The sequence below is a fragment of the Rhinopithecus roxellana genome, chromosome 2 (genome assembly GCF_007565055.1).
Source record: "Rhinopithecus roxellana isolate Shanxi Qingling chromosome 2, ASM756505v1, whole genome shotgun sequence".
Classification (NCBI taxonomy): domain Eukaryota; kingdom Metazoa; phylum Chordata; class Mammalia; order Primates; family Cercopithecidae; genus Rhinopithecus; species Rhinopithecus roxellana.
In genome coordinates, this window is record NC_044550.1 from 55139127 (window position 1) to 55167070 (window position 27944).

The 27944-nt window shown below is 36.8% G+C and overlaps 1 protein-coding gene across 2 annotated transcripts in view; it reads right to left on the reverse strand.

Annotated features, from left to right (window-relative positions):
- CFAP299 (cilia and flagella associated protein 299) overlaps positions 1–27944 on the reverse strand; it is a 664335-nt gene that overhangs the window by 626305 nt on the left and 10086 nt on the right. For both annotated transcript variants that reach the window (XM_010354116.2, XM_010354117.2), the window contains exon 2: positions 4376–4506. In XM_010354116.2, coding sequence (XP_010352418.2) covers positions 4376–4506 — 131 coding nt within the window. The remainder of the gene's footprint in view (positions 1–4375; positions 4507–27944) is intronic.

A 27944-nucleotide genomic window follows, 5' to 3' on the forward strand; every position in this document is an offset into this window, starting at 1 on the left:
CTTCAAAATGTTGCCACAGTACTTACGATTGCATTTATCATCTTCCATTGCAATTGTCTTTTTGAACTGAAATTTAAATCATATACTATAAATTCACCCTTTTAAGGTGCACAATTCAATAGATTTTAGTATATTTACAAAGTTATGCAATTATCACCAATATCTAATTACACATTTTATCACACCAAGAAGAAACCTCATATTCATTAGAAGTCATCATCCAATCTCCCTTCCATCCCGCCCTTGGAAACCATGAATCTACTTGTCTCCATAGATTTACTGATTCTGGACATTTTATGTAAATGGCATCATGCAATAAGTAGTCTTCTTTTTTCTAGCATCTTTTGCTTAGCTTAACGTGTTCAAGGTTTTTCATGTTGTTGCATGTAACACTACTTTACACCTTTTGATGATTGAATAATATTTTATTATACTTAGGTACCAAACTTTTAATCCATTCACCAGTTGATGGGTTGGACAACTTCTACCTTTTAACTACTGTGAATAATACCGCTATTGAAATTTGTATATGAGTTTTTAAGTGGACTTAGGTTTTCAATTCCCTTGAGTATGTGTTTGGTAGAATTGCTGGGTCATACGGTAACTCTACGTTGAACTTTTTGAAGACCTGCCAAACTGCTTTCCATTTTCCATTCCCACCAACAATGTAATGCCTTTCATTTCTCTAGTCTTCAAGCTTCTTGAGGGTGAGAACTAAGTCTGTGTTCTATTGTATTCCCAGAGCCTACAGGACAGAGCCTAATACACTATGGTTGTCTATATTTGTGAAAGACTAAATAGAAGCCCAAAATAATTTTTAACATTTTTGCCTTCTTCTAGAACATCCCTAATCAAAATAAACCTTCCTGATATCTTTAACTTTCATCTCTCCAGACTTTTTCCCCTATGAAGCTATTGTGAGTAACTAACATACTCCTAGATACCAGCACTTCTCGAAATAGGTGCTCTATGATTGCTAGACCAAAGAATTGTGATCTACTTGGAGTTGCTCACCTGCATATTAAAGAAGTTAATGTAAGATGATCTGATAGTGGAACCAAGTGTTTCCAAGTTGCCAGCTGGCAGGCAGTCAGATGTGCATGCATATTTTCAAAGTGATCCCCAACAAATACAGGCACAGGACATATTTGGCTCTAGGACACCATCTGCTGGCCCTGCTGGCAACAACACTAAATTAACCTGGAAGGGAATGGACTACCACATGGGGCAAAAGAGAGCATATGGTACCCATCCCATTACAAAGGCGACCAGAGAAGATCTGCAGATGAAAGGGCCTTCAAATTCTAGCAGCTCTCAATAGGGATTAGTCTCCCAAAACTGGCTCATAAGTAGCCTGATGACGTCCAGCTCTGACCAGTTAAAGAGACTATTGCATAGAGGAAATACCTACTTTGATCCTCAAACACAAAATGGACATGTGATGTGGATAGAACTTAGACTTTAAACATGAATAACTCTTGAAATGAAATAGTTTACATCACTCATAAAATCGCATGTGAATTTACATGAATTCCTTGTAAAATCTCACAAAAATATTTCCACTTCTGCTCCTGACTGATAGACATTAACTGATTCTCACAAAAAGAAAAGACTCTCCCTGATGTTTTATAAGACACATTACAAACATTACATTGTACACAGAAAACTAGCCTCATTTCAATTTTCCAAGAATAGAAGTTGATAGTGAATAACTATGTTCAGTAAATTCCTGAAATTTTATATAAATTGCCTGTGATAAACAGAATGCCCCTTTCTCACATCAATGGGATTAAGGATATCCATTCTCTAATCTGAAGAACTGTGAGTATGTTGCATTACATACCAAAAGGTCCTTTGCTACATGAACAGACACTTTTCAAAAGAAGACATACATGTGGCCAACAAACATATAAGAAAAAGCTCATCATCACTGATCATTAGAGAAATGCAAATCAAAACCACAATGAGATAACATCTCATGCCAGTCAGAATGGTGATTATTAAAAAGTCAAAAACAACAACAACAACAACAGACATTGGCAAGGCTGTGGAGAAAAGGGAACACTTTTACACTGCTGGTGGGAGTGTAAATTATTCAACCGTTGTTTGCCAATTCTTCAAAGACCTAGAGACAGAAATAGCATTTGACCCAGTAATTCCAATACTCAGTATATACCCAAAGGAATATAAATCATTCTACTATAAAGATACATGCATGTATATGTTCATTGCAGCACTGTTCACAATAACAAAGACATAAATCAACCCAAATGCTTATCAGTGATAGACTGAATATACACCATGGAATACTATGCAGTCATAAAAAGAATGAGATGATGTCCTTTGCACGGACATGGATGGAGCTGGAAGTCATTTTCCTCAGCAAACTAACACAGGAACAGAAAACCAAACACTGCATGTTCTCACCTCTAAGTGGGAGCTGAATGATGAGAACACATGGACAGGACACATGGAGGGGAATGATACACACTGGGCCTGTCAGAGTGGGGCTGGGTTGAAGCAAAAGCATCAGGAAGAATAGCTAATAGATGCTGGGCTTAATACCTAGGTGATGGGATGACCTGTGCAACAAACCACCATGGCACATGTTTACCTATAACAAACCTGCACATCCTGCACACGTACCCCTGAACGTAAAAACTGAAGAAATAACAAATGAACGGCCTTTGCCGATGATATAAATATTATTGACTTTAAAACAGGGAGATTATCCTGGATCATTAGATGGACCCAGTGTAATCACGTGAGTCCTTAAAAGGAGAGATATTTCTTGGACCAGAGTCAGGAAAGAAGCTTCTGAAGAGGAAGTTGGAGAAATCTTAAGGGTAAAAGTGTCTTGACCCACTGTTACTGGAGGGAGTGGGAAAGCTTAAAAAGAAACATGAGCAGCCTCTAGGAGCAAAGATTAGCCCCCAAATGACAACCAAGGAAGTGGGGAACTCAGCCCTATAATCATAAGGAATTGAATTTGGCCAACAACCTAACTGAATGTGGAGGCAGTTTCATCCTCAGAACCGCCAGATAAGAATGTCATCCAGCCAACAGCAGGATTTTAACCTTGTGATATTCTATGCAGAGGGCCTGGCCAAGCCACGCCATATGGACAGAACAATGAATAAAGAAATGTGTGTTTTGTTTTTTTGTTTTTTGTTTTGAGATGGAGTCTCGCTCTGTTGCCCAAGCTGGAGTGAAGTGGCGCGATCTTGGCTCACTGCAAGCTCCACCTCCCGGGTTCACGCCATTCTCCTGCCTCAGCCTCTGGAGTAGCTGGGACTACAGGTGCCCGCCACCACGCCCGGCGAATTTTTTGTATTTTTAGTAGAGACGGGATTTCACCATGTTGGCCAGGATGGTCTCGATCTCCTGACCTCATGATCCGCCTGCCTCGGCCTCCCAAAGTGCTGGGATTACAGGCATGAGCCACCACGCCCGGCCATAAATGTGTTATTTTAAGTCACCAAATTTGTAATAATGTGTTATGGCAGCAATAGAAAACTAATACATTCCCAAATATCAGTATGTTAAACGTCAGTATACTATGGTTGTGAAACACAATTACCATTAGAATGGTCACTTCTAATTGAATAGTTCCAGGACCAAAGCACATTCCACTATGAAATGTTTATAATGCATACATGGAAATTTATGCTCACAATTACTGGGTAATTTTAAAGATGTTATCCAATAATAGTATACTGATTTCTAAGTAATTATTCTCCCCAGCATTTATACTTTAATGATCCACTTTTAAAAATGAAATAGATTATTGCTTTGTCAACTACTTATGTCTTTATAAAATTGCCTTACAAGTTTGATGCAGTTCACTTTAGGAATATATCTCTTTTATGATATGTTTTAACCTATATCATTAGATTTATGTTTAATATAACCACATATTATATACTAACATATAAATTAGGCATATAAACAAAACTTAGTGATTATTAATAAAGTTGAATGAATTAATGCTTAGAAAAATATGAGAACACAAATGATACTAAAGATGTACAGACCTCAAAGTACAAAGAATTCTAAGGCAAAAGTCACTCATATTTTTAGTATATAAATGCATAAAACCAATAACATCAAGCTACTTTTTAACAAGACTTTATTGGTATGATGACCATATTTTGGTATTTATATTTCTTAAATTAGTAGCTTGAAGTTGCATGTGGCTTTATTGCAAGCATATTACAGTTGCTTCAGTTCCTCATCTGCGGAACACATGCTTAGGATATTCCAAGTTTTACCTGCTCCAGCCAGTGCTTCTAAATTAAACAATGCAAACGAAATTGAATTACTCCACAGGTCTAGAACATAACATAAAATCTGGATTTGGAACATGGACACTTACTTTTGCTGAGCTCTTTCAGCCAGCCTTGAAATCTCTATAGCTGCTTTCCTTCCTTCAAAATCTTCCCTTTTCACTCTCTCTCCAGTCCCTCGGTAGCCTAGCTCCACCAACTGGCGGGCCAGGGTTTCATCCTAGAGAGAAAATCAGTTGTTAGATGAGTGGGCAAATGAGAAATACTACTTTTACCTACTTACTTACATCTTACATCTGCAATGTATACCAAGCAATTGCTTTAAATGAAAAAATAAATTTATTCAAAAACTAGACATGATCTATTAGATACTAAAAACTAGAATTTTTCTAATACATTTATACACATCTGATTTGGTCTTCCCTTTCCCATATCTTTAAGATGAAAAAAAGAAAATGTCAACTGCTAACTTTTCTCTAAGGAATTAGAGGACAAAAGTCTGTTGTGTTTTTAATCAATTTATGAGAACAGCTGTGGGTAATTAATAGAGTATCTTTAAAACAACAAAACTAGAGACAATGGTGCTCATACACAAAAGATGTTTTAAAAACCAATGGCAAAAAAAAGAACCAGGCTGCTTTGAGAGTTCAATGTTTCAGACCCTTACTTCCTTGAAGTCAATTAACTGATGGCACAGAATATTATAACTTCAAATACAAAGTAAAGAGGAGCAGATGAATTTCTTACTTAACTATGAAGATTGTTTCCATATTATGTTGGTACCAATAAAAAAAACAGAAAAGTAGAAACCCAAGATCACCACAGAAAAACTTCAAATTGAACAAACAACTTCCCAGTATTTTAGGCCTTACACTTTTCTTAATTGAAGAATTATCGCATACATCTTTGTTATACTTAAAAAAATTGCTTCCCTATGACTTGACAAGGTACCATTTTTCATAAAGTTATTAGCATAAAGATTAAAGTATTAAACAACAGTATTTATATATTAATAAGGGCCATTATTATTTTAATTAAATATAAAATATCTAAAACATAGTGAAAACAGAACCTATTTTATTGTTATGAACACTTAATTACTATATCACTGTTAATGCAAGAACTGTCTAACAGTTAAAGGAGAAAACTTAAGATGTCTAGTTAACAGTCTATTCAAACCATAGTGGTTAAAAGTTATAAGTATTCAGACAAAATAAAAAATTGTATACTGTAAGCCTAGAAACCTGCCATTTTTCTTTTATAATCATTAAAAGCAAATACTAAACTCCACGTAACAAAGTGTATACATTTGCCAAATGATTACAATGCAAAGCAACAGGTCTTGGAAGGCCCCAGGCTATTATTCTTGTTTCTGAGACATTCCCTTGCTTAATAGATTTCTCTACCCCTGTATCCTTTAGTGTGAACCACAAAACTGAGCAAATATCTCCACCTAGTGGAATTAATCTTTAATAGACATACCAATGCAGATTTGGGGATTAATTTACAAAAGTCAGATCATTTGAGTAAGAATTTTCTTAAATACATTACTAAAAGTGAATTTGTAGAAAGGACTTTCAGCTCAGTGAGGTTGTGGGACTCTTCTGCAGGAATATAAATTCCTTGCGGTCAAACATAGAATTTTGTATAATAAAGATTACTTACAATTTGCTATATTTATTTTGTATACTGAGTAAATTTTGTATCCCTGTGTGCTTTACCTGGGTTACACAAAATCGTTTGAATAACACAAAATCATTTGAATAATTCTGGACTCACCAATGCTAAACTATATTGCAAGGATATTGCAAAAAATGGCATGATCTATTGAGAAAATAAGCTGAAAGTCGATACTGATTGCCTCACTTACGATTATCATACCCTAAACTGGTGGAGTCATGAGTCATCTGTCCATTAGGACAATGTATTCCTTGCATGTCTCAAAATATCCTAGTTAAGAGCAAAGCTACTAGCCCAAAGGAAGTACAATGCCCAAGGTTATCCGAGGAATCTGAGCATTGCTTGGGGGATTTGGCTTAAAATGGAATCTTGACTTGCATATTCGAACATAACTTCTTCCCAACCCCCAAAATAATGTCTTTAAGGGACACAAAGAAGACAAAGTCTCAGTGACAAACTCTAAGGCTTGGCAGGTCTCATATTGCCAGCATCCAGAAGAATTTTCCACCAAATATAAAGTAGATAGACTTGAATTGGAAAATAAAATCTATAGGTCCACTGGAAAGTTTGTGTTTTAAAAATTGCACATCATTTTTACATTATCTGCCCTAGGATTCATAAATGTGAAATCTATAACAATCAGAAGGTTAGTGGCTGGCCACTTACCTATCATCTAAATGAGTGCTACTAAATTCATTTTATCTATTTATATTTACAATAGTAATACATTATTGTTGTGGAAAACCTAGAGATATAGGACAAATATATCATCCACATCATATATCATTATGATCTTATCACTCAGAGATAATCACTGACATCTTGGGGTATAGCCTGTCAATCCTTGCTCCTGACATGTGTGTGGGTGTGTTGGATTTCTTTAAACAAAAATAGTATCATGACTCCTGCTTGCAGGGCAGAGAGAAGGCACCTAGACGTGTACCCACCAGCACACCTTCCTCAAACCAGCGCCACGTCCAGCACAATCTCCAGTAGGGGCTCACTCCCCCTCCAGCTGCATTGCCTCTGTCACTGTGCTGAGTGCCTGCAGGGAGGCAGGCACCTCAGCACCTGCTACCACTCTGCTGTGGTTGCCACACCTCGTCCTCCACCCCCAGTTCAGTGGATTCCAAACCTCAAAGAGCAAGAGAATAAAGTCAGGGCCCAATACAAGTCCCCCATACTTAGAACACACAGTCCAGGAGTTGGCAGTTAAGCACTGGCCCCTTAAAATCTCCTAGAAATAAAGCCAGTCAGCTGAATCCATTTTAAACCACAATCAAACTCTCAAAGTCATCAAATAGGATAAAAAAAAAAAAAAAAAAAAAAAACCCATCCCAACGTCAGAAACCTCAAAAATTGAAAGTACATAAGCCCACAAGGGTGAGAAAGAATCAGCAGAAGAACGATGAAAACTCAAAAAGTCAGGGTGCCTTCTTTCCTCTAAATGACCACATCACTCTTCCAGCAAGGGTTCTGAACAGGACTGAGATGGCTGAAACAACAGAAATAGAATTCAGATTATGAATAGGAACAAAGATCATAGGGTTACAGGAGTACATTGAAACCCAATGCACAGAAGCTAGAAATCATGATAAAACAATGCAGGTGCTGACAGGCAAAGTAGACAGTAGAGAAAAGAAGGTAACTAACCTGATAGAGTTGACAAACACAATATGAGAATTTCATTATGTAATCACAAGTATTAGTAGCAGAATAGACCAAGTAGAGGGAAGAATCGCGGAGCTTGAAGACTGGCTTTCTAAAATAAGACAGTCAGAAAAGAATAGAGAAAATAGAATGAGAAGGAATTAACAAAACCTCTGAGAAATATGGGATTAGGTAAAGAGATGGAATCTATGACTCACTGGTGTCCCTGAAAGAGATGGGGAGAATGGAAGCAACTTGGAAAATGTATTTCAGGATATCATCAAAAGAACTTCTCCAATCTAGCTAGAGGGGGCAATTTACAATTTCAGAAAATGCAGAGAACCCCAGTAAGTTACTTCACAAGAAGATCATCTCCAAGATATATAATCATCAGATTCTCCAAGATTAAAATGAAAGAAAAACTGTTAAGGGCAGCTAGAGAGAAGCGTCAGATCAAATCTATCAGACTAACAGCAGACCTTTCAGCAGAAACTCTACAAGCCAGAAAAGACTGGGGGCCAATACTCAACATTCTTCAAGGAAAGAAAATCCAAACCAGAATTTCATATTTGGCCAAGCCAAGCTTCATAAACAAAGGAGAAATAAGATCCTTTTCAGACAAGCAGATGCTGAAGGAATTTGTTACAACCAGACCTGACTTACAAGAGCTCCTAAAGGAAGCACTAAATATGGAAAGACCATTACCAGCCACTACAAAAACACACTGAAGTACATAGACTAATGACACTAAGAAGCAACCACATAAACAAGTCTGCAAAATAATTAGCTAAAACTATGCTGACAGGATCAAATCCACACATATCAATACTAACTTTGAATGTAAATGGGCTAAAAGCCCCAATTAAAAGACACAGAGTAGCAAGCAGGATAAAGAACCAAAACCCGTTGCTGTCTTCAAGAGACCAGTCTCACAAGCAATTACACACATAGGCTCAAAATAAAGGAATGGAGACAAATCTACCAAGAAATGGAAAATAGAAAAAAGCAGGGGTTGCAATCCTAGTTTCTGACAAAACAGACTTTAAACCAACAAAGATAAAAAAAGACAAGGAAGGGCATTACATAATGGGAAAGGGTTCAATTCAACAAGACTTAACTATCCAAAATATATGTGCACCCAAGACAGGCGCACCCAGATTCACAAAGCAAGTTCTCAGAGACCTTCGAAGAGACTTAGACTACCATACAATAATAGTGGGAGACTTTAACACCCCACTGACAATATTAGACAGATCATCGAGACAGAAAATTATCAAAGATACTCAGGACCTAAACTAAGCATTGAATCAAATGGAACGGATAAATATCTACTCTCTAACCCAAAATAACAGAATGTATGTTCTCCTCATTGCCACCTGTCACATATTCTGAAATCGACAACATAATCAGAAGTAAAACACTCCTCAGCAAATGCAAAATAATTGAAATCATAATAAACAATATCTTGGACCAAAGCACAATCAAACTAAGAAATTTAAGAAATCAAAACTTAAAAATTCAATCAAAACCATAAATTACAGGAAAACTGAATAACTGGCTCCTGAATGACTTTTCAGTAAATAATGAAATTAAGGCAGACATCAAGAAGCTCTTTAAAACTAAAGAGAACAAAGGTACAATATGCTAGAATCTCTGGGACACAACTAAGGCAGTGTCAAGAGGGAAATTTATAGCACTAAATGTCCACATCAAAAAGTTGGAAAAATCTAAAGTTAACAATCTAACATTACAATTAAAAGAACAAGAGGATCAAGAGAAAACAAATCCCAAAGCAAGCTAGCAGAAGATGAGAAATAACTAAAATTAGAGCTGAACTGAAGGAGACTGAGACACACACACAAAAATATTCAAAAGATCAACAAATACAGAAGCTGGGTTTCTTGAAAAAAATAATAAAATAGGCCACTAGCTAGACTAATGAAGAAGAAAAGAGAGAAGGTTCAAATAAACACAATCAGAAACAACAGGGAGATATAACCACTAACCCCAGAGAAATATAAACAACCATCAGATAATACTATGAACACCTCTATGCACATAAACTAGAAAATCTAGACAAAATGGATTAATTATTGGACAAATAAACCCTCCCCAGACTGAACCAGAAAGAACTTGAATCCCTGAACAGACCAATAATGAGTTTTGAAATTGAGTCAGTAATAGCCTACCAACTAAAAAAGTCCAGGATCAGATTAATTCACAGCTGAATTCTGCCAGATGTACAAAGAAGAGCTCATACCATTCATGCTGAAACTATTCCAAAAAATTGAAGAGGAGGAAGTTCTCCCTAACTCATCCTACAAGGCAAGCATCATCCTGATACCAAAACCAGGTAGAGATACCACAATAAAAGAAAACTTCAGGCAAATATCCTTGATGCATATTGATGCAAAAATCCTCAATAAAATACTGACAAACCGAATCCAGCAGCACATCAAAAGTTTATCCACCACAATCAAGCTGCCTTCATCCTTGGGATGCAAGGTTTGTTCAACATATGTAAATCAATAAACATAATTCATCACATAAACAGAACTAAAGATAAAAACCACACGATTATTTCAATAGATGCAGAAAAGACCGTTGATAAAATTCAACATCCCTTCGTGTTAAAAATTCTCAATAAACCAGGTATTGAAGGAACATACCTTAAAACAATAAGAGCCATTTATGACGAACCCACAGCCAATATCATACTGGGCAAAAACGGGAAGCATTACCCTTGAAAACTGGCACAAGACAAGGATGTCCTCTCTGATCACTCCTACTTAACATAGCATTGGAAGTTCTGGCCAGGGCAACCAAGCAAGAGAAAGAAATAAAGAGTATTGAAATTGGAAGAGAGGAAGTCAAACTGTCTTTGTCTGCAGATTATATGATCTTATATCTAGAAAATCCTATCAACTCAGCCCAAAAGCTTCTTAAGCTGATAAGCAACTCCATCAAAGTCTCGGGATATGGAATCAATGTGCAGAAATCACAAGCATTCTTAAACACCAACAATAGACAAGCAGAGAGAAAAATTATGAATGTACTCCCGTTCACTATTGCCACAAAAAGAATAAAACACCTAGGAATACAGCTACCAAGGGAGATGAAGGACCTCTTCAAGGAGAACTACAAACCACTACTCAAGGAAATTAGAGAGGACACAAGCAGACAGAAAAATATTCCTTGCTTATGGATAGGAAGAATCAATGTCGTGAAAATGGCCATACTGCCCAAAGCAATTTATCAATTCAATGCTATTCCCATTAAATTATCACTGAAATTTTTCACCGAATTAAAGAAACTATTTTAAAATACATATGGAACAAAAAAAAAAAAAAAAAAAAAAGAAGGGCTCATATAGTCAGGATAATCCTAAGCAAAAAGAACAAAGCTGGAGGTATAACGGTACCTGACTACAAACTACCAGGCTACAGTAACCCAAACAGCATGGTACTGATACAAAAACAGGTACATAGACCAATGGAACAGAATAGAGAACTGAGAAATAAAGCCACATATCTACAAACATCTAATCTTTGACAAACCTGACAAAAACAAGCAATGGGGTAAAGATTCCCTATTTAACAAATGGCACTGGGAGAACAGGCTAGTCATATGCAGAAAATTGAAACTGGACCCGTTGCTTACACCATATACAAAAATTAACTCAAGATGGATTAAAGACTTAAATGTAAAACCCAAAACTATAACAACCCTAGAAGAAAATCTAGGCAATACCATTCAGGATATAAGCATAAGCAAAGGTTTTATGATGAAATCACAAAAGCAATTGCAACAGAAGCAAAAATTGACAAATGGGATTTAATTAAACAAAAGAGCTTCTGCACAGCAAAAGAAACTATCATCAGAGCAAACAGACAACCTATAGAACGGGAGAAAAAACTATCGTCAGAGTGCTAACAGACAGCCTAAGCAGACTAGGATAAAATTTTTGCAAATTATGCATCCAACAGAGGTATAATAACCAGCATCTAAAAGGAATGTAAACTTACAAGAAAAAAAAAAAAAAGACAACTCCATTAAAAAGCAAAGGACATTGGGAGGCTGAGGCAGACAGATCACAAGGTCCGGAGTTCGAGATCAGCCTGTCCAACATAGTGAAATCCCGTCTCTACTAAAAATACAAAACATTAGCCAGGTGTGGTGGTGTGCGCCTGTAATCCCAGCTACTCAGGAGGCTGAGGCAGGAAAATCACTTGAACCAGGGAGGCAAAGGTTGCAGTGAGTGAGATGGCACCACTGCACTCCAGCCTGGGCCACAGAGCAAGACTCCATCTCAAAAAAAAAAAGAAAGCAAAGGACATGAACACTTTTTAAAAGAAGACATACATATGGCCAACAATCACATTTTAAAAAGCTCAACATCATTGATTATTAGACAAATGCAAATCAAAACCAAAATGAGATACCAACTCATGCCGGTCAGAATGGCTATTACTAAAAAATCAAAAAATAACAGACACTGGCAAGCTTGTGGAGAAAAAGGAACGCTTACACATTGTTGGTGGGAGTGTAAATTAGTTCAACCATTGTAGAAGATAGTGCAGCAATTCCTCAAAGACCTAAAAACAGAAATACCATTTGTCCCAGAAATATCACAGGTGGGCATATACCTGAAGGGATATAAATCATTCTATTATAAAGATACATGCACACATATGTTCATTGCAGCACTATTTACAATAGTGAATCAATCTAAATGCCCATCAATTACTTACTAGATAAAGAAAATGTGGTACATATATACAATAGAACACTATGCAGCTATAAAATGAATAAGATCATGTCCTTTTCAGGGAAATGGATGGAGCTGGAGGCCATTATTCTTAACAAACTAACACAGGAACAGAAAATCAAATACCACATGTTATCACTACAAGTAGGAGCTAAACAGTGAGAACACATGGACATATAGAGGGAAGCAACACATATTGGCACCTATCAGAGGGAGGAGGATGACAGAAGGAAGATCAGGAAAAACTACTATGGGTACTAGGCTTAATACCTGGGTGAAAAAATAGTCTGTACAACAAATCCCCATGACACTTTTAGCTATATAGCAAACCTGTACATGTAACGCTGAACTTGAAATAAACGTGAAAGAAAGAGAAAAGTCTTATGTATGCTTCAAAAATTAAAATATGTTGTAATTAATAAAGTTCAAATAAAGGTCATTGAAAAGTTTGCAGATTTAATCATTTAAACATTTACCCAAAAAAGTGGATCATGCTGTGTAAAATCTCTCATGACCTACTTCTCCAACAGTTAACAATACATCTTGAACACCTTTCCATTAAATATATATACAATAAAACTTTAGTGATTACATATCCCATACAATTTGTAAGGACAGGTATTGTACACATTAATAATTTACTATTGTGTCTTCAGTTCACTGCCTTCCTCTGACAATGAAAATGATATGAAATCCTAATTTGATTTGCATTGCTTTGATTACTAGTGAGATTCACCATCTGTTTACACATTTATCAGTCATGTGCATTTCTTCCTTTTGAATTGTTTTGAATTATTAAATGAACCTTTGTTCATTTATTACTAATTAGTAACAACTTTGTGTGTGTAATAAATATATTAAATAAGTGCCTGCAAAATATCCACAAACAGTGTTCCTAGGTCATTGTTTTCCTGAAACTCTTAATAGTTTTTACACCAAAATGTTCAAAGCATTTAGGATATATTTTGGTGCCTGGTGTTGAAAGAGAAATACCTTTACTTTTTCAAAAAGTTTTTTTATTCCAAAAGACACAGCTGAAACATTAACTGTTAAACATTGCTTCTTTTATCTACTGATTTGAAATTTAACATTTTGGTGTACTCAATTCTTAAATATATTAGAAGTGACTTCTCTATTTCTATTCTGTACTATTAATTAGTTTCTCTGCCCTCTCAACCGTATCACAGATAGTGTGGACACTGCCCTCTCAACCTGCCCAGGGAGAAAGCCCTACTACAACTTGTTTGACCCCCACAGATTTCAAGTTTCACTTGTGTCAAGCTAACTGCTTCCAGGAACAGCAACTTTACTCAAGGAAGGTCAGAGTTGGGAGTGTCAGAAAGCATGACATAGTCGAATGCCATCTTCTACTAATTTTGGCAATCTGGATAATTTATAATACCAGATTTCTTGATGTTAAAGCAATATGACATTTTTGGAATAAGCTTATTGCAGGAGGCGTCTCCCAAAAACAGACTTTGGGATGTGGATTTGTGTGCAGAAAATTTACCGGAGAGCACTCTCAGAATTTGCACTTCCAGTGGGGTGAAGAAAGCAGGACTGGGCAGTCAGCAGCTCTGGAGGTGGAATGGTCTCTTAGAGTTGATCCAAATTGATTAAAGTGGCCACATCTTTACAATCTACAATAAGCAGTAATTTAAAGAGAACTACCCCAAGAAGGGAGTATGACTTTGGAAGACGTGAGTGTTTAGGGTGACTACAATCAGCATAGTAAGGGGTTTGTCAATGTTGTTGATATTTTTAAAAAGCAACTTTTGATAGCATTGATCTCTACTATTTTTCAATTTTCTACTTCACTGATTTCTGCTCTCTGGTATTCCTTCTGTCTACTTGCTTGGACTCAATTTGTATTGTTTTAAAGCTTCTGAAGTTGAAGCTACTATTATTAATTTCTAGACCTTTCTCCTTTTCCCATATAAACTTTTAAATCTGTAAAGTTCCCTCTATAGATTCCTTTACGTATATCTAACAAACATGTATACATTTTGTTTTCTTTTTTATTCAAATTAAAAATTTTTTTTCTAATTTTTCTTTTAATTTCTTTTTTGACGTTGAGTTACTTAGAACTACGTTGTTTATTATCCAAATATTTCGGAATTTGAGGAGTGTATTTCTGTAGCTGATTTCTAGTTTTAATTCTGTTACTATCACAGAACATACTTTTGTATGATTTCAATATTTTAAATGTATTGAGTCTTGTTTTATGACCCTGCATATGGTCCCTCTTCATAAATGTCCCATGAGCATTTGAAAAGAATAGGTATTCTATTGTCGTGTGAACTCTAAGAGACCATTCCACCTCCAGAGCTGCTGACTGCCCAGTCCTGCTTTCTTCACCCCACTGGACGTGCAAATTCTGAGAGTGCTCTCCAGTAAATTTTCTGCACACAAATCCACATCCCAAAGTCTATTTTTGGGAGACGCCTCCTGCACTAAGCTTATTCTATTTATTTATTTTTTTGAGACAAAGTCTCACACTGTTGCCCAACCTGGAGTGTAGGGGCACAATCTTGGTTCACTGCAACCTCTGCCTTTCAGATTCAAGTGATTCTCCTGCCTCAGCCTCCCAAGTAGCTGGGATTAACAGGCGTGCGCCACCATCGCCGCCTAATTTCTGTATTTTTAGTAGAGACAGGGTTTCACCATGTTGGCCAGGTTGATCTTGAACTCCCGACCTCAAATGATTCACTAGCTTCAGCCTCCCAAAGTGCTGGGATTACAGGCGTGATGAGTCACTGCGCCCGACCTTTGACTGCTCTTTAAATCTTTTACATACTTAACATTTATTCTAACTTCTGGTTCTATCAGTTACTGAAAAATGATGTTTATGTCTCTAGTTACAATTGTGAATTTGTCTATTCTTTCAATTCTTATCAGTTTTGCATAATGCATTTTGAGGATCTGGTATGAGGCATGTAGGCTAAATGTTTATTAAAATGTATTGATTGACTCATTTATATATATTAAAAAGTCCTCCTTTTTCCCTGAAATACTTCTTGTTCTGAGGTCTACTTTGCCTGATATTAATATAGACATTATAACTCTCCTTTTCTTTATGCTTGTATGATACATATTTTCCATCCTTTTAATCTATTAAAATTATCTATTAATGATAATATGAAATTAACATTATATTAACATTATAAATCATAATTTATGATTAATAAATCATTAATTATAAACAATTTAATATAAATGTATTAACATTAATAGATTGTTAGTTTAACATTATCAATATGTTAATATACATATAACATTATTAATATTAATCTCAATAATTTACATTATTAATCTATTAATGTTAATACGTTTACTTTAAGTTGTTTTATTTATACTTAACGTGGGATGGCATATATGGCTCTTGAACTTTTATCTATTCTGACCATCTCTGCCTTTGAATTGAAGTGTTCAGATCATTTACATTTAATGTGATTTTCAGCATGGCTGGGCTTTAATATATCACCTTGTTATTTCTTTTTTATTAGTCCCATTTGCTTTGATATTTATTTTTTATTTCTATTTTTTGTTTCTTTTTTATTTCCATTTTGTCTCAACTATTACGTTTTTAGTTACATGTCTACTTTACTTTTCAGCAGATGCTCTGATTTACAAGAATTATTAGCTTATTAATTCTACTTTAAAATAATATTATACTATTTCAAGTATAAGAACCCATTGCAACATTATCCCCTCCTATCTTTTGTGCTATTGTTGTTTCATATTGTATTTCTATGCATGTTATAAACCACAAAATGCAATGTCATTATTTTTCTTTCAATAATCAATAACCTTTAAAGAAATGTAAAACTGAGAAAAAAAATTGTATTCACATATAGCATTTCTGGTGCTTTTCATTCATTTTCACTTTGATCCAAGTTTCCTGCTGATATATAATTTTCCTTCAACCCAAAGAACTTCACTTAAAATTTCTACTAATATATATCTGCTAACAACAAATGATTCTGGCTGAAAAAGTAAATTATCTCACCTTACTCTTTTCTTCTGATATAGTGTTCTAGCTTGACTTTTTTCAAATCTTTCAGCACTTTAAAGATGCCATTCATTTTTCTATGGCTTGCATTGGTTCTTTTTTATTTATTTATTTAATTTTTTACTTTAAGTTCTGGGATACATGTGCAGAAAGTGCAGGTTTATTATATAGGTATATATGTGCCATGGTGGTTTCCTGAATCTATCAACCCATCATCTAGGTTTTAAGCCCCATATGCATTAGCTATTTGTCTTAATGCTCTCCCTCCCTTGGCCCCCCATCCCCCATCAGGCCCCAGTATGTGATGTTCCCCTCCCTGTGTCCATGTGTTCTCATTGTTCAATTCCTACTTATTAGTGAGAACATGTGGTGTTTGGTTTTTTATTCCTGTCTTAGTTTGCTGAGAATTATGGTTTCCAACTTCATCCATGTCTCTGCAAAGGACATGAATTCATTATTTTTTATGGCTGCATAGTATTCCATGTGCCACATTTTCTTTATTCATTCTATCATTGGTGGGCATTTTGGTTGGTTCCAAGTCTTTGCCATGGTAAATAGTGCTGCAATAAAGATATATGTTTATGTGTCTTTATAGTAGAATTATTTATAATCTTTTGGGTATATACCCAGTAATGGGATTGCTGAGTAATATTCAGTCATTGCTGTCTTTGGTATACTTTATAATGTGTTCTTTTACTTTTGTTTTTAAGATTTTCCCTTTATCACTCATTTTCAGTGATTTTATTGAAATATTCCTTGGTGTAGTTTTCTTTGCATTTATTCTGCTTGGAATTCATTGAACTTTTTGACTCCATGGGTTTGCAGTTTTCATAAAATTTGGAAACTGTTTAGCCATTACCATTTAAAATATATTTTATTCCTTCCTTCCCTTTGTTCCTTTTGGACTCCATTTAAATGTATGTTAGACTGTTTGACATTGCCCCACATGTTACTGAGGCTGTGTTCATTTTTGTTTATGTCTTTTGTTATTATCTTATTTATTGCTGGTGAACAGAGTTGTTTTCACTCAATTTTTAATTTCCTTTCTAAACTCATTTATTTGTTATAAGATTTCAGCTAATTTTTCTTGTATTTTCATTGTAGACAATCATATTGCCTATATGTAATTATATTCCGACTCTTTTCAAATATTTATGACATTTTCCTTCAGTTGCAGCACTGCACTGCTAGACTGCCAATAAAACACTACTAGTAGTAGCAACCATTTTATCATGTTTCTGATTCTAATGCTAACCCTTCAAGTGTTTAAACACTGAGTATGACATTTTTCTGTGAGTGTTGAAAATACTCCTTACCAAGTTATAGTAAGAGTGGCTTTAGAATTTTATCTATGCTTTTTCTTCATCTATAGAAATAATCTTTTTTTTAATCTAATATCATGAGTTCATCCTTGCAGTCCCATAACAAATCATACTATTTTCACTCTGACATATATTCTTGGATTCATTTTAAATTTCTTTCATTCAGTTCGTAAGTAAAGTTAGTCTTCAGTTTTCTTTTTTTTTATTTTTTTATTTTTTATTTTTTTATTTTTTTATTTTTTTATTTTTTTTTGCTTTTTAAAAATTTATGTCAGGGCTATGCATGTCCTATAAAATTTGAAAAACTCTCATCCTTTATTTGTGCTAATTTTTATTTATACAAGTCAGACATAAATATATTCTCCTTGTGAAATATTAAAACATAGCATATGTAGTAAATTTGTATTGCATCAAATTATCTAAGCTGAAACTTCATTTCCCATAATTTTACTTCCTTGGATAGTTACATGCTAGGGTGAGCCACAAGAGACATTTGTAATACATTTAGAAAGGAGAAGTGAAGGAGGAGCAATATTATTTTAGCTTTTGGAGGCTCTCTTCTTTAAGCTTCTCCAACTTCTGTGTCAAGTGCATGGTTAGCTTTGTGACTACAGGTGCCAGCTTCTCCTGCAGAATGCCCCCACCATCAAAATTGTATGGCTGGCAGGGTCATGAGCACCTGACAGAGGTTTCAGTCTGTCCTCACAGATTCTAGCTTACCCTTGCAGTTCTCAGTGTGACTTCAGTCTCCAGGACCAGACAACAAAGACATAGCTTTCATCAACAGTGTAAACAGCTCTCATGTTGTGCAAGGACAAAACTCTATAAAATAAATTATATGTGTTTGTTTCTTATGGAAGCCAGGGATCCCACAAGAAAATACCACAAATTGGGTAGCTCAAATCACAGAAATATATTTTCTCACACTTCTGAAGGTCGAACAGCAAGGTGTTGGCAGGTTGGGCTTTTTCTGAGAACTTTCTTCTTGAACTGCAGATGACCAAGTTCTCACTCACGCCATTCTGACTGGCACGAGATGGTATCTCATTGTGGTTTGATTTGCATTTCCCTAATGATCAGTGATGTTGAGCTTTTTTTTTATATACGTTTGTTTGCTGCATGAATGTCTACTTTTGAGAAGTTGTCCTTTACCCAGTTTTTAATGAGATTGATTGTTTTATTCTTATACATTTGTTTAAGTTTCTTATAGATTCTGGATATTAGACCTTTGTCAGATGAATAGATTGCAAAAATTTTCTACAATTCTGTATGTTGTCTATTCACCTAATTTTCTTTTGCTATATAAAAGCTCTTTAATGAGATCCCATTTGTTAATTTTTGCTTTTGTTGCAATTGCTTTTGGCGTTTTCATCATGAAATCTTTGCCCATGCTGAGGTACTGAGTGGTATTGCCTAGATTTTCTTTTAGAGTTGTTATTGTTTTGGGTTTTACATTTAAGTCTTTAATCAATCTTGAGCTAATTTTTGTATATGGTGTACAGAGGGGATCCAGTTTCAATTTTCTGCATATAACTAACCAGTTCTCCCAGCACCATTTATAAATAGGGAATCCTTTCCCCATTGCTACTGTCAGGTTTGTCAAAGATGAGATGGTTGTACATGGGTGGTCTTATTTCTGTCTTCTCTATTCTGATCGATTGCTCAGTTCTCTATTCTGTTCTGTTGCTCTATGTGTCTGGTTTTGTACCATTATCGGGCTGTTTTGGTTACTGTAGCCTTATAGTTTGAAGGCAGGTACCATAATGCCTCCAGCTTTGTTCTTTATGCTTAGGATTGTCTTGGCTATGTGAGCTTTTTTTTTGGTTCTATATGTTTTTTAAAATAGTTTCTTCTAATTCTGTGAATAATATCAGTGGTAGTTTAATGGGAATAGCTTTGTATCTATAAATTACTTTGGGCAGCATGGCTATTTTTACAATATTAATTCTTCCTGTCCATGAGCATGGAATGTTTTTCCATTTGCTTGTATCCTCTCTGATTTCCTTGAGCAGAGGTTTGTAGTTCTCCTTGAAGAGGTCCTTCACTTTCCTTATTAGCTCTATTCCTAGGTATTTCATTCTTTTTATAGCAATCGTAAATGGGAGTTCATTCACAATTTGGCTCTTTGCTTGCCTGTTGTTGATGTATAGGAATGTTAGCGATTGTGCACATTGATTTTATATCCTAAGAATTTGCTGAAGTTGTGTATCAGCTTAAGAAACTATTGGGCTGTACTGAATGGGCAAAAGCCGGAAAGATTCCCTTTAAAAACCGGCACAAGACAGGGATGCCCTCTCTCTCTACTCCTGTTCAACATAGTGTTGGATGTTCTGGCCAGGGCAATCAGGCAAGAGAAAGAAATAAGGGGTATTCAATTAGGAAAAGAGGAAGTCAAATTGTCCCTGTTTGCAGATGACACATGACTGTATATTTAGAAAATCCCATCGTCTCAGCCCAAAATCTCTTTAAGCTGATACGCAACTTCAGCAAAGTCTCAAGATGCAAAATCAATGTGCAAAATTCACAAGCATTCCTATACACCAATAACAGACAAACAGAGAGTGAACTCCCATTCACAATGGCTACAAAGAGAATAAAATACCTAGGAATGCAACTTACAAGGGATGTGAAGTATTTCTACAAGAAGAACTACAAAGCACTGTTCAATGAAATAAAAGAAGACACAAACAAATGGAAGAACATTCCATGCTCATGGATAGGAAGAATCAACATCATGAAAATGGCCATACTGCCCAAGGTAATTTATAGATTCAATGCCATCCCCACCAAGCTACCAATGACTTTCTTCCCAGAATTGGAAAAAACTACTTTAAAGTTCATATGGAACCAAAAAAGAGCCTGCATTGCCAAGACAATCCTAAGCAAAAAGAACAAAGCTGGAGGCATCATGCTACCTGACTTCAAACTATACTATGAGGCTACAGTAACCAAAACAGCATGGTACTGGTATCAAAACAGATATATAGACCAATGGAACAGAACAGGGGCCTCAGAAATAACACCACACATATGCAGCCATCTGATCTTTGACAAACCTGACAAAAACAAGAAATGGGGAAAGGATTCCCTATTTAATAAATGGTGCTGGGAAAACTGGCTAGCCATATGTAGAAAGCTGAAACTGGATCCCTTCCTTACACCTTATACAAAAACTAATTCAAGATGGATTAAAGACTTAAATGTTAGACCTGAAACCATAAAAACCCTAGAAGAAAACCTAGGCAATACCATTCAAGACATAGGCATGAGCAAGGACTTCATAACGAAAACACCAAAAGCAATGGCAGCAAAAGTCAAAATAGACAAATGGGATCTAATTAAACTAAAGAGCTTCTGCACAGCAAAAGAAACAACCATCAGAATAAACAGGCAACCTACAGAATGTGAGAAAATTTTTGCAATCTACCCATCTGACAAAGTGCTAACATCCAGAATCTACAAAGAACTTAGAAAAATTTTCAAGAACAAAATCAAACAACCCCATCAAAAAGTGAGCAAAGGATATGAACAGACACTTCTCAAAAGAAGACATTTATGCAGCCAACAGACACATGAAAAAATGCTCATCATCACTGGTCATCAGAGAAATACAAATCAAAACTGCAATGAGATACCATCTCACACCAGTTAGAGTGGCAATCATTAAAAAGTCAGGAAACAACAGATGCTGGAGAGGATGTGGAGAACTAGGAACGCCTTTACACTGTTGGTGGGATTGTAAACTAGTTCAACCATTGTGGAAGACAGTGTGGTGATTCCTCAAGGATCCTGAACTAGAAATACCATTTGACCCCATTACTGGATACATACCCAAAGGATTATAAATCATGCTATTATAAAGACACAAGCACATGAATGATTATTGTGGCACTATTCACAATAGCAAAGACTTGAAACCAACCCAAATTTCCATCAACGATAGACTGTATTAAGGAAATGTGGCACATATACACCATGGAATACTATGCAGCCATAAAAAAAGATGAGTTCATGTCCTTTTCCAGGGACATTGATGAAGCTGGAAACCTTCATTCTGAGTAAACTGATCACAAGGACAGAAAACCAATCACTACATGTTCTCACTCATAGGAGGGAATTTAACAATGAGAACACTTGGACATAGGGAGGGGAACATCACACACCGGGGCCTGTCATGGGGTGGGGAGCTGGGGGAGGGATAGCATTAGAAGAAATACCCACTGTAAATGACGAGTTAATGGGTGCAGGAAACCAACATGGCACATGTATATCTATGTAACAAACCTGCACGTTGTGCACCTGCACCCTAGAACTTAAAGTATAATAATAATAATAAAAAGAAACTGTTAGGCTGGGACAATGAGATTTTCTAGATATAGGATCATGTCATCTGCAAACAAATATAATTTGTCTTCCTCTCTCACTATTTGGAAACCCTTCATTTATTCTCTTGCCTGATTGCCCTGGTCAGAACTTTCAATACTATGTTGAATAGGAGTGACAAGAGAGGACATCCTTGTCTTGTGACAGTTTTCATGGGGAATACTTCCAGCTTTTATCCATTCAGTATGATATTGTCTGTGGGTTTGTCATATATTGCTCTTATTATTTTGAGGTGTGTTTCTTCAATACCTAGTTTACTGAGAGTTTTTAACATAAAGGGATGTCAAATTTTACTCAAAGTCTTTTCTGCATTTATTGAGATAATCATGTGGTTTTTTAAATTTTAGTTCTGTTTATGTGATGAATTACATCTATTAATTTGCCTATCTTGAAACAACCTTGCATCCCAAGGATGAAGCAAACTTGACTGTGATGAATAAAGTTTCTTATGTGCTGCTGTATTCAGTTTGCCAGTATTTTATTGAGGATTTTTGGATTGATATTCATTAGGGATATTGGACTGAAGTTTTCTTTTTTTGTTGTATATCTGCCAAGTTATGGTATCCAGATAATACTGGCCTTATAAACTGAGTTAGGGAGGAGATTCCCTTTTTCAATTTTTTTAAATAGTTTCATTAGAAATGATATCAGCTCTTCTTTATACCTCTGGTAGAATTCAGGTGTAAATTCATCTGGTCCAGGGCTTTTTTTTGATTGGTAGGCTGTTTATTATTGCTTCAATTTCAGAACTTGTTATTGTTCTACTCAGAGATTCAATTTCTTCCTGGTTCAGTCTTGGGAGGGTGTATTTGTTCAGAAATTTATCCATTTCTTCTAGGTTTTCTATTTTCCGTGCAAAGAGGTGTTCATAATATTATCTGATGGTTGTATTTTTGTGGGGTCAGTGGTAATATCTCTCTTATCGTTTCTGACTGTGTCTATTTCATTCTTCTCTCTCTCTCTCTCTCTCTCTCTTTAACTAGTCTAGGTAGCGGTCTATTTTGTTAATTTTTTCAAAAAACTAGCTCCTGGATTTGTTGTTTTTTTGAAGAGTTGTTCATGTTTCTATCTCCTTCAGTTCAGCTCTGATCTTGGTTATTTCCTGTCTTCTGCTAGCTTTGGGGTTTGTTTGCTCCTGGTACTCTGGTTCTTTTAGTGTGTTGTCACATTGTTAATTTGAGATCTTTCTATCCTTTTGATGCAGGCATTTAGTGCTACAAATTTCTCTCTTCATACTACTTTGGCAGCATCTCAGAGATTCTGGCACATTGTCTCCTTGTTCTCATTAGTTACAAATAGCTTCTTGATTTCTGTCTTAATTTAATTATTTACCCAGGAGTCATTCAAACGCAGGTTATTCAATTTCCATTTAGTTGTGTGGTGTTGAGTGAATTTCATAGTCTTGAGTTCTAATTTGATTGCACTGTGGTCTGAGAGACTGTTTGTTATTATTTCAGTTCTTTTGCATTTGCTGAAGAGTGTTTTACTTCCAAATATGTGATCAATATTAGGGTAAGTGCCATGTGACAATGAGAAGAATGTACATTCTGTTGTTTGGGGTGGAGAGTTCTGTAGATGTCTATGAGGTCCACTAGATCCACAGCTAAGTTCAGGTCCTGAATATCTTTGTTAACTTTCTGTCTCAGTGATCTGTCTAATACTGTCAATAGGGTGTTAATGTCTCTCACTATTATTGCGTGAAAGTCTAAATCTCTTTGTAGGTCTCTAAGAACTTGCTTTATGAATCTGGGTGCTCCTGTATTAGGTGCATATATATTTAAGATAGTTAGCTCTTCTTGTTGAGTTGAACCCTTTCTCATTATGTACAGCCCTTCTTTGTCTTTTTAAATCTTTGTTGTTTTAAAGTCTGTTTTGTCAGAAACTAGGATTGCAACCCATGCTTTTTTCTTGGTAAATTTTTCTCCATCCCTTTATTTTGAGCCTACGTGTGTCACTGCACATGAGATGGGTCTCTTGAATACAGCATAGCAATGGGTCATGACTCTATCCAGATTGCCATTCTGTGTCTTTTAACTGGGGCATTTAGCCCATTTACATTTAAGTTTAATATTGTTATGTGAGAAATGGATCCTATCATCATGATGCTAGCTGGTTATTTTGCAGACTTGTTTATGTGGTTGCTTCATAGTGTCTTTATTTGGTGTACTGTGTACTTCAGTGTGTTTTTGTAGTGGCTGGTAAATGGTTTTTCCTTTCCATATTTAGTGCTTCCTTTAGGAGTTCTTGCAAGGCAGGCCTGGTGGTGATGAATTTCCTCAGCATTTGCTTGTCTGATAAGCATCGTATTTCTGCTGTGCTTATGAAGCTTAGCTTGGCTGGAAATGAAATTCTGGGCTGGAAATTCTTTTCTGGAAGAATGTTGAACATTGGCCTGCAATCTCTTCTGGCTTGTAGGGTTTCCCACTGAGAGGTCCACTGTGCATCTAATGGGTTTCCCTTTGCAGGTGACATGGACTTTCTCTCTGACTCCCTTTAACATTTTTTCTTTCATTTCAACCTTGGAGAATCTGATAATTATGTATCTTGAGGTTGATCTTCTTGTGGAGTATCTTACTAGAGTTCTCTGTATTTCCTGAACCTGAATGTTGGCCTGTCTTCTTAGGCTCAGGAAGTTCTCCTGGATGATATCCTGAAGTATGTTTTCAAACTTGGTTCTGTTCTTCCAGTTTCTTTCAGGTATCCCAATCAGTCATAGATTCAGTCTTTTTACATAGTCCCACATTTCTCAGAGGTTTGTTTGTTCCTCATTCTTTTTTCTCTATTCTTGCCTCCTATCTTCTTTCAGAAAGATAGTCTTCAATCTCTAAGAGTCTTTCCTCTGGTTGGTCTATTCTGCTATTGATACTTGTGATTGCGTTGTGAATTTCTTGTGTTCTGTTTTTTATTTCATCAGGTCAGTTATGCTCCTCTCTAACCAGCTATTCTTGTTATCAGCTCCTGTATTGTTTTATCATGATTCTAGCTTCTTTTCATTGGGTTACAACATGCTCCTTTAGTTCAGTAAAGCTCATTATTACCCAACTTCTGAAGCCTACCTCTGCCAATTCAGGCAGCTCAGTCTTAGCCCAATTCTGTGCCCTTGTTGGAGATCTGTTGCAGTTATTTGGAGGAAAGAAGGCACTCTGGCTTGTCGAGTTTCAGAATTTTTGCATTGACTGTTTCTCATCTTTTGTGGCTTATCTGACTTCAATTTTTGAAGATGCTGAACTTTAAATGGAGTTTTTGCAGGGTCTTTGTTGCTGTTGTTGCTTTCTGTTTTTCTTTTAACTATCAGGCCATTCTTCCATAGGGCTGCTTGTTGGGGGATCACTGCAGACCCTAGGTGCCTCAGTTTTTCCCTTACCTGAAGGTATCACCAGTGAAGGCCATGAAACAGCAAAGACGGCAGCCTTCTCCTTCCTCTGGGAGCTCCACCCCAGTGGAGTACTGACCAGTTGCTGGCCCAGACCCTCCTGTAGGAGGTGTCTGGAGACCCCTGTTGAGAGACCTCAGTCAGGACGGATGGATCAAGAGTCCACTGAAAGAAGCAGTCTGGTTGCTTTTTGGTAGAGCAGGTGTCTTGTGTTGGGGGACCCTTCCTCGTCGACACTGCCTGGACTCTCCAGAGCCAGCAGGGTAGAAAGGCTGAGTCAACTGAACTGCAGAGACATTGGCTGTCCTCTCAGAGGCTCTTTCCCAGGGAGAGATCAGCATTCTGTCTGTATAACCCTGGTGGAGTTATTGAAATTCCTGCAGGGAGGCCCCTGCACAGTGAGAAGGAATGGATTAGAGTCTAACTCAAAGAGGCAGTCTGGGCCAGCCACAGTGGCTCACACCTGTCATCCCAGCACTTTGGGAGACTGAGGTGGGTGGATCACCTGAGGTCAGGGGTTCAAGACCAGCCTGACCAACACGGTGAAACCCTGTCTCTACTAAAAATACAAAAATTAGCCAGGCATGGTGGTGCATATCTGTAATTCCAGTTACTTGGGGGGCTAGGGCAGGAAAATTGCTCGAACGTGAGAGGTGGAGGTTGCTGTGAGCCGAGATTGCACCATTGCGCTCCAGCCTGGGCAACAAGAGTGAAACTCCATCAAAAAAAAAAAAAAAAAAAGGAGCAGTATGGCTACATTATGGAACAGCAGCTATGCTGCATTGTGAGGGGTGAAGGACTCCTCCTGTCAGGGCCACCTAGACTCCCCAGAGCCAGAAGGCTAGAACTGAGTTGCCCAATTTGCAAAAATGTCAGCCACCTGTCCCCCCAGGAATTTGTCCATCTCAGGCAGTCTCCAGTCTTCTGCACTGGCCAACTGGAATTCTAAGTGAGTGGGTCTTAGCTTGTGAGGTGCAGGGGAAGTGGTGCCTGCAGAATGACACTGCTTGACTCCCTGAATCTCCTAGAGGCATGTAAGGATGGAACTCCCACCTTGTCAGGATTCCCAGGGCTGGAGACTGAAAAATTCCTGGGTCCCTGTGTGAGCCTCTGTGTGAGCCTGAGTGCCTAGTCTGCTGAGACTTTGCCCAGTTCTGTGTATTGGACAGAAGGCCCTGGTAGCCTGACCTCACGAGGGGATCTCCTGATCTGTGAGTTGCAATGATAGAGTGACCTCATGAGGAGATTTCCTGATCTGTGAGTTGCAACCATCTGTAGGAGAAGTGTGGTTTCCAAGGCAGGGTTGCACAATCACTCACAGCTTCCTTTGGCTGGGGATGAGGGATCCTTTGGCTCTGTCCCACCCCTGGGGTGGACCATCACCTCACCCTGCTTTTCTTCATTCTCCATGTGTTGAGTTGATTGCCTAATGAGTCCCAAAGTGAAAACCTGGACATTTCAGTCGAAGGTGCCAAATTCACTCTCCATTTTCATTCCTCTCCATGACAGCCATGGACTGTAGTGGCTTCTAATCAGCCATCCTGGCCCCTCCCCATTTCTATTTTATAAATAATGGGAAGACAATGCCCTAAATGAAACTCCACGTTATTTATCTCTGTAAATAGTTTAGCCATTACTGCTATCCATTAGTCAGAGACATTTGAAACAATTCTAACACTCTTTGATCCTTTACCTGAGAAAAGCAGTTTGATTAGGACTTTTATTTTTCCAGTGGTCATAGGCACCTTTATTAAAATAAAGGGCCTGTGTTTATTTGAATAGAAGAATTACTAAGAAAGAAGCTGGAAAATTATATTGTAATAATTTTGCCAAAACTCTTCAACTATTTCTATATTGATTTAGGGAATTAAGTTAATTAGGTTAGATAATACTAACTCCCAGAGCAAATATTGTTCTTTGGATTAGCAGAGGAAAATCTAATTGCTGATACTGTGATGCATTTCTTTTGATGCTTTGAAGCTATTCAGTAAAAGAAGCAAAGCACAGTGTACATAGCATAAAGTGCTTCTTTTAGTCTTCTGAACCACCTTACTCCTCTCTAGCTCATCAAATAATTAACTGGCGTTAGTTTCCTTTTTTTCCCCATATTTCCCTTTCTTCCTAAGCAAGCATTATGCAAAAAGTTGTGTGGTTATTAGATTCATACACTATTTGTGTACTTATTGTGATCTGAGATGTTAAATGATTATATAGTAGTCAGGGTGATGGCAGCAAATTGTTGGCAAACTCAGATGACCAAAAAGAATAAAAGCACTATTTACAAAGATATGAGCAAAATTAATGGAAACAAACATGGGATGGTGAAGCATCCCTGGGTTAGCAACAGTGGGAAGCCATTAACACCATTTGGCATAAAAGAAGATACGGAATGAAGCAATTCCTAGAGCAGGGAGTGCTGCCAGACCCTGGAGAGAATGCTGTAGCTAATGGAATGAGAAGATGACCAAAC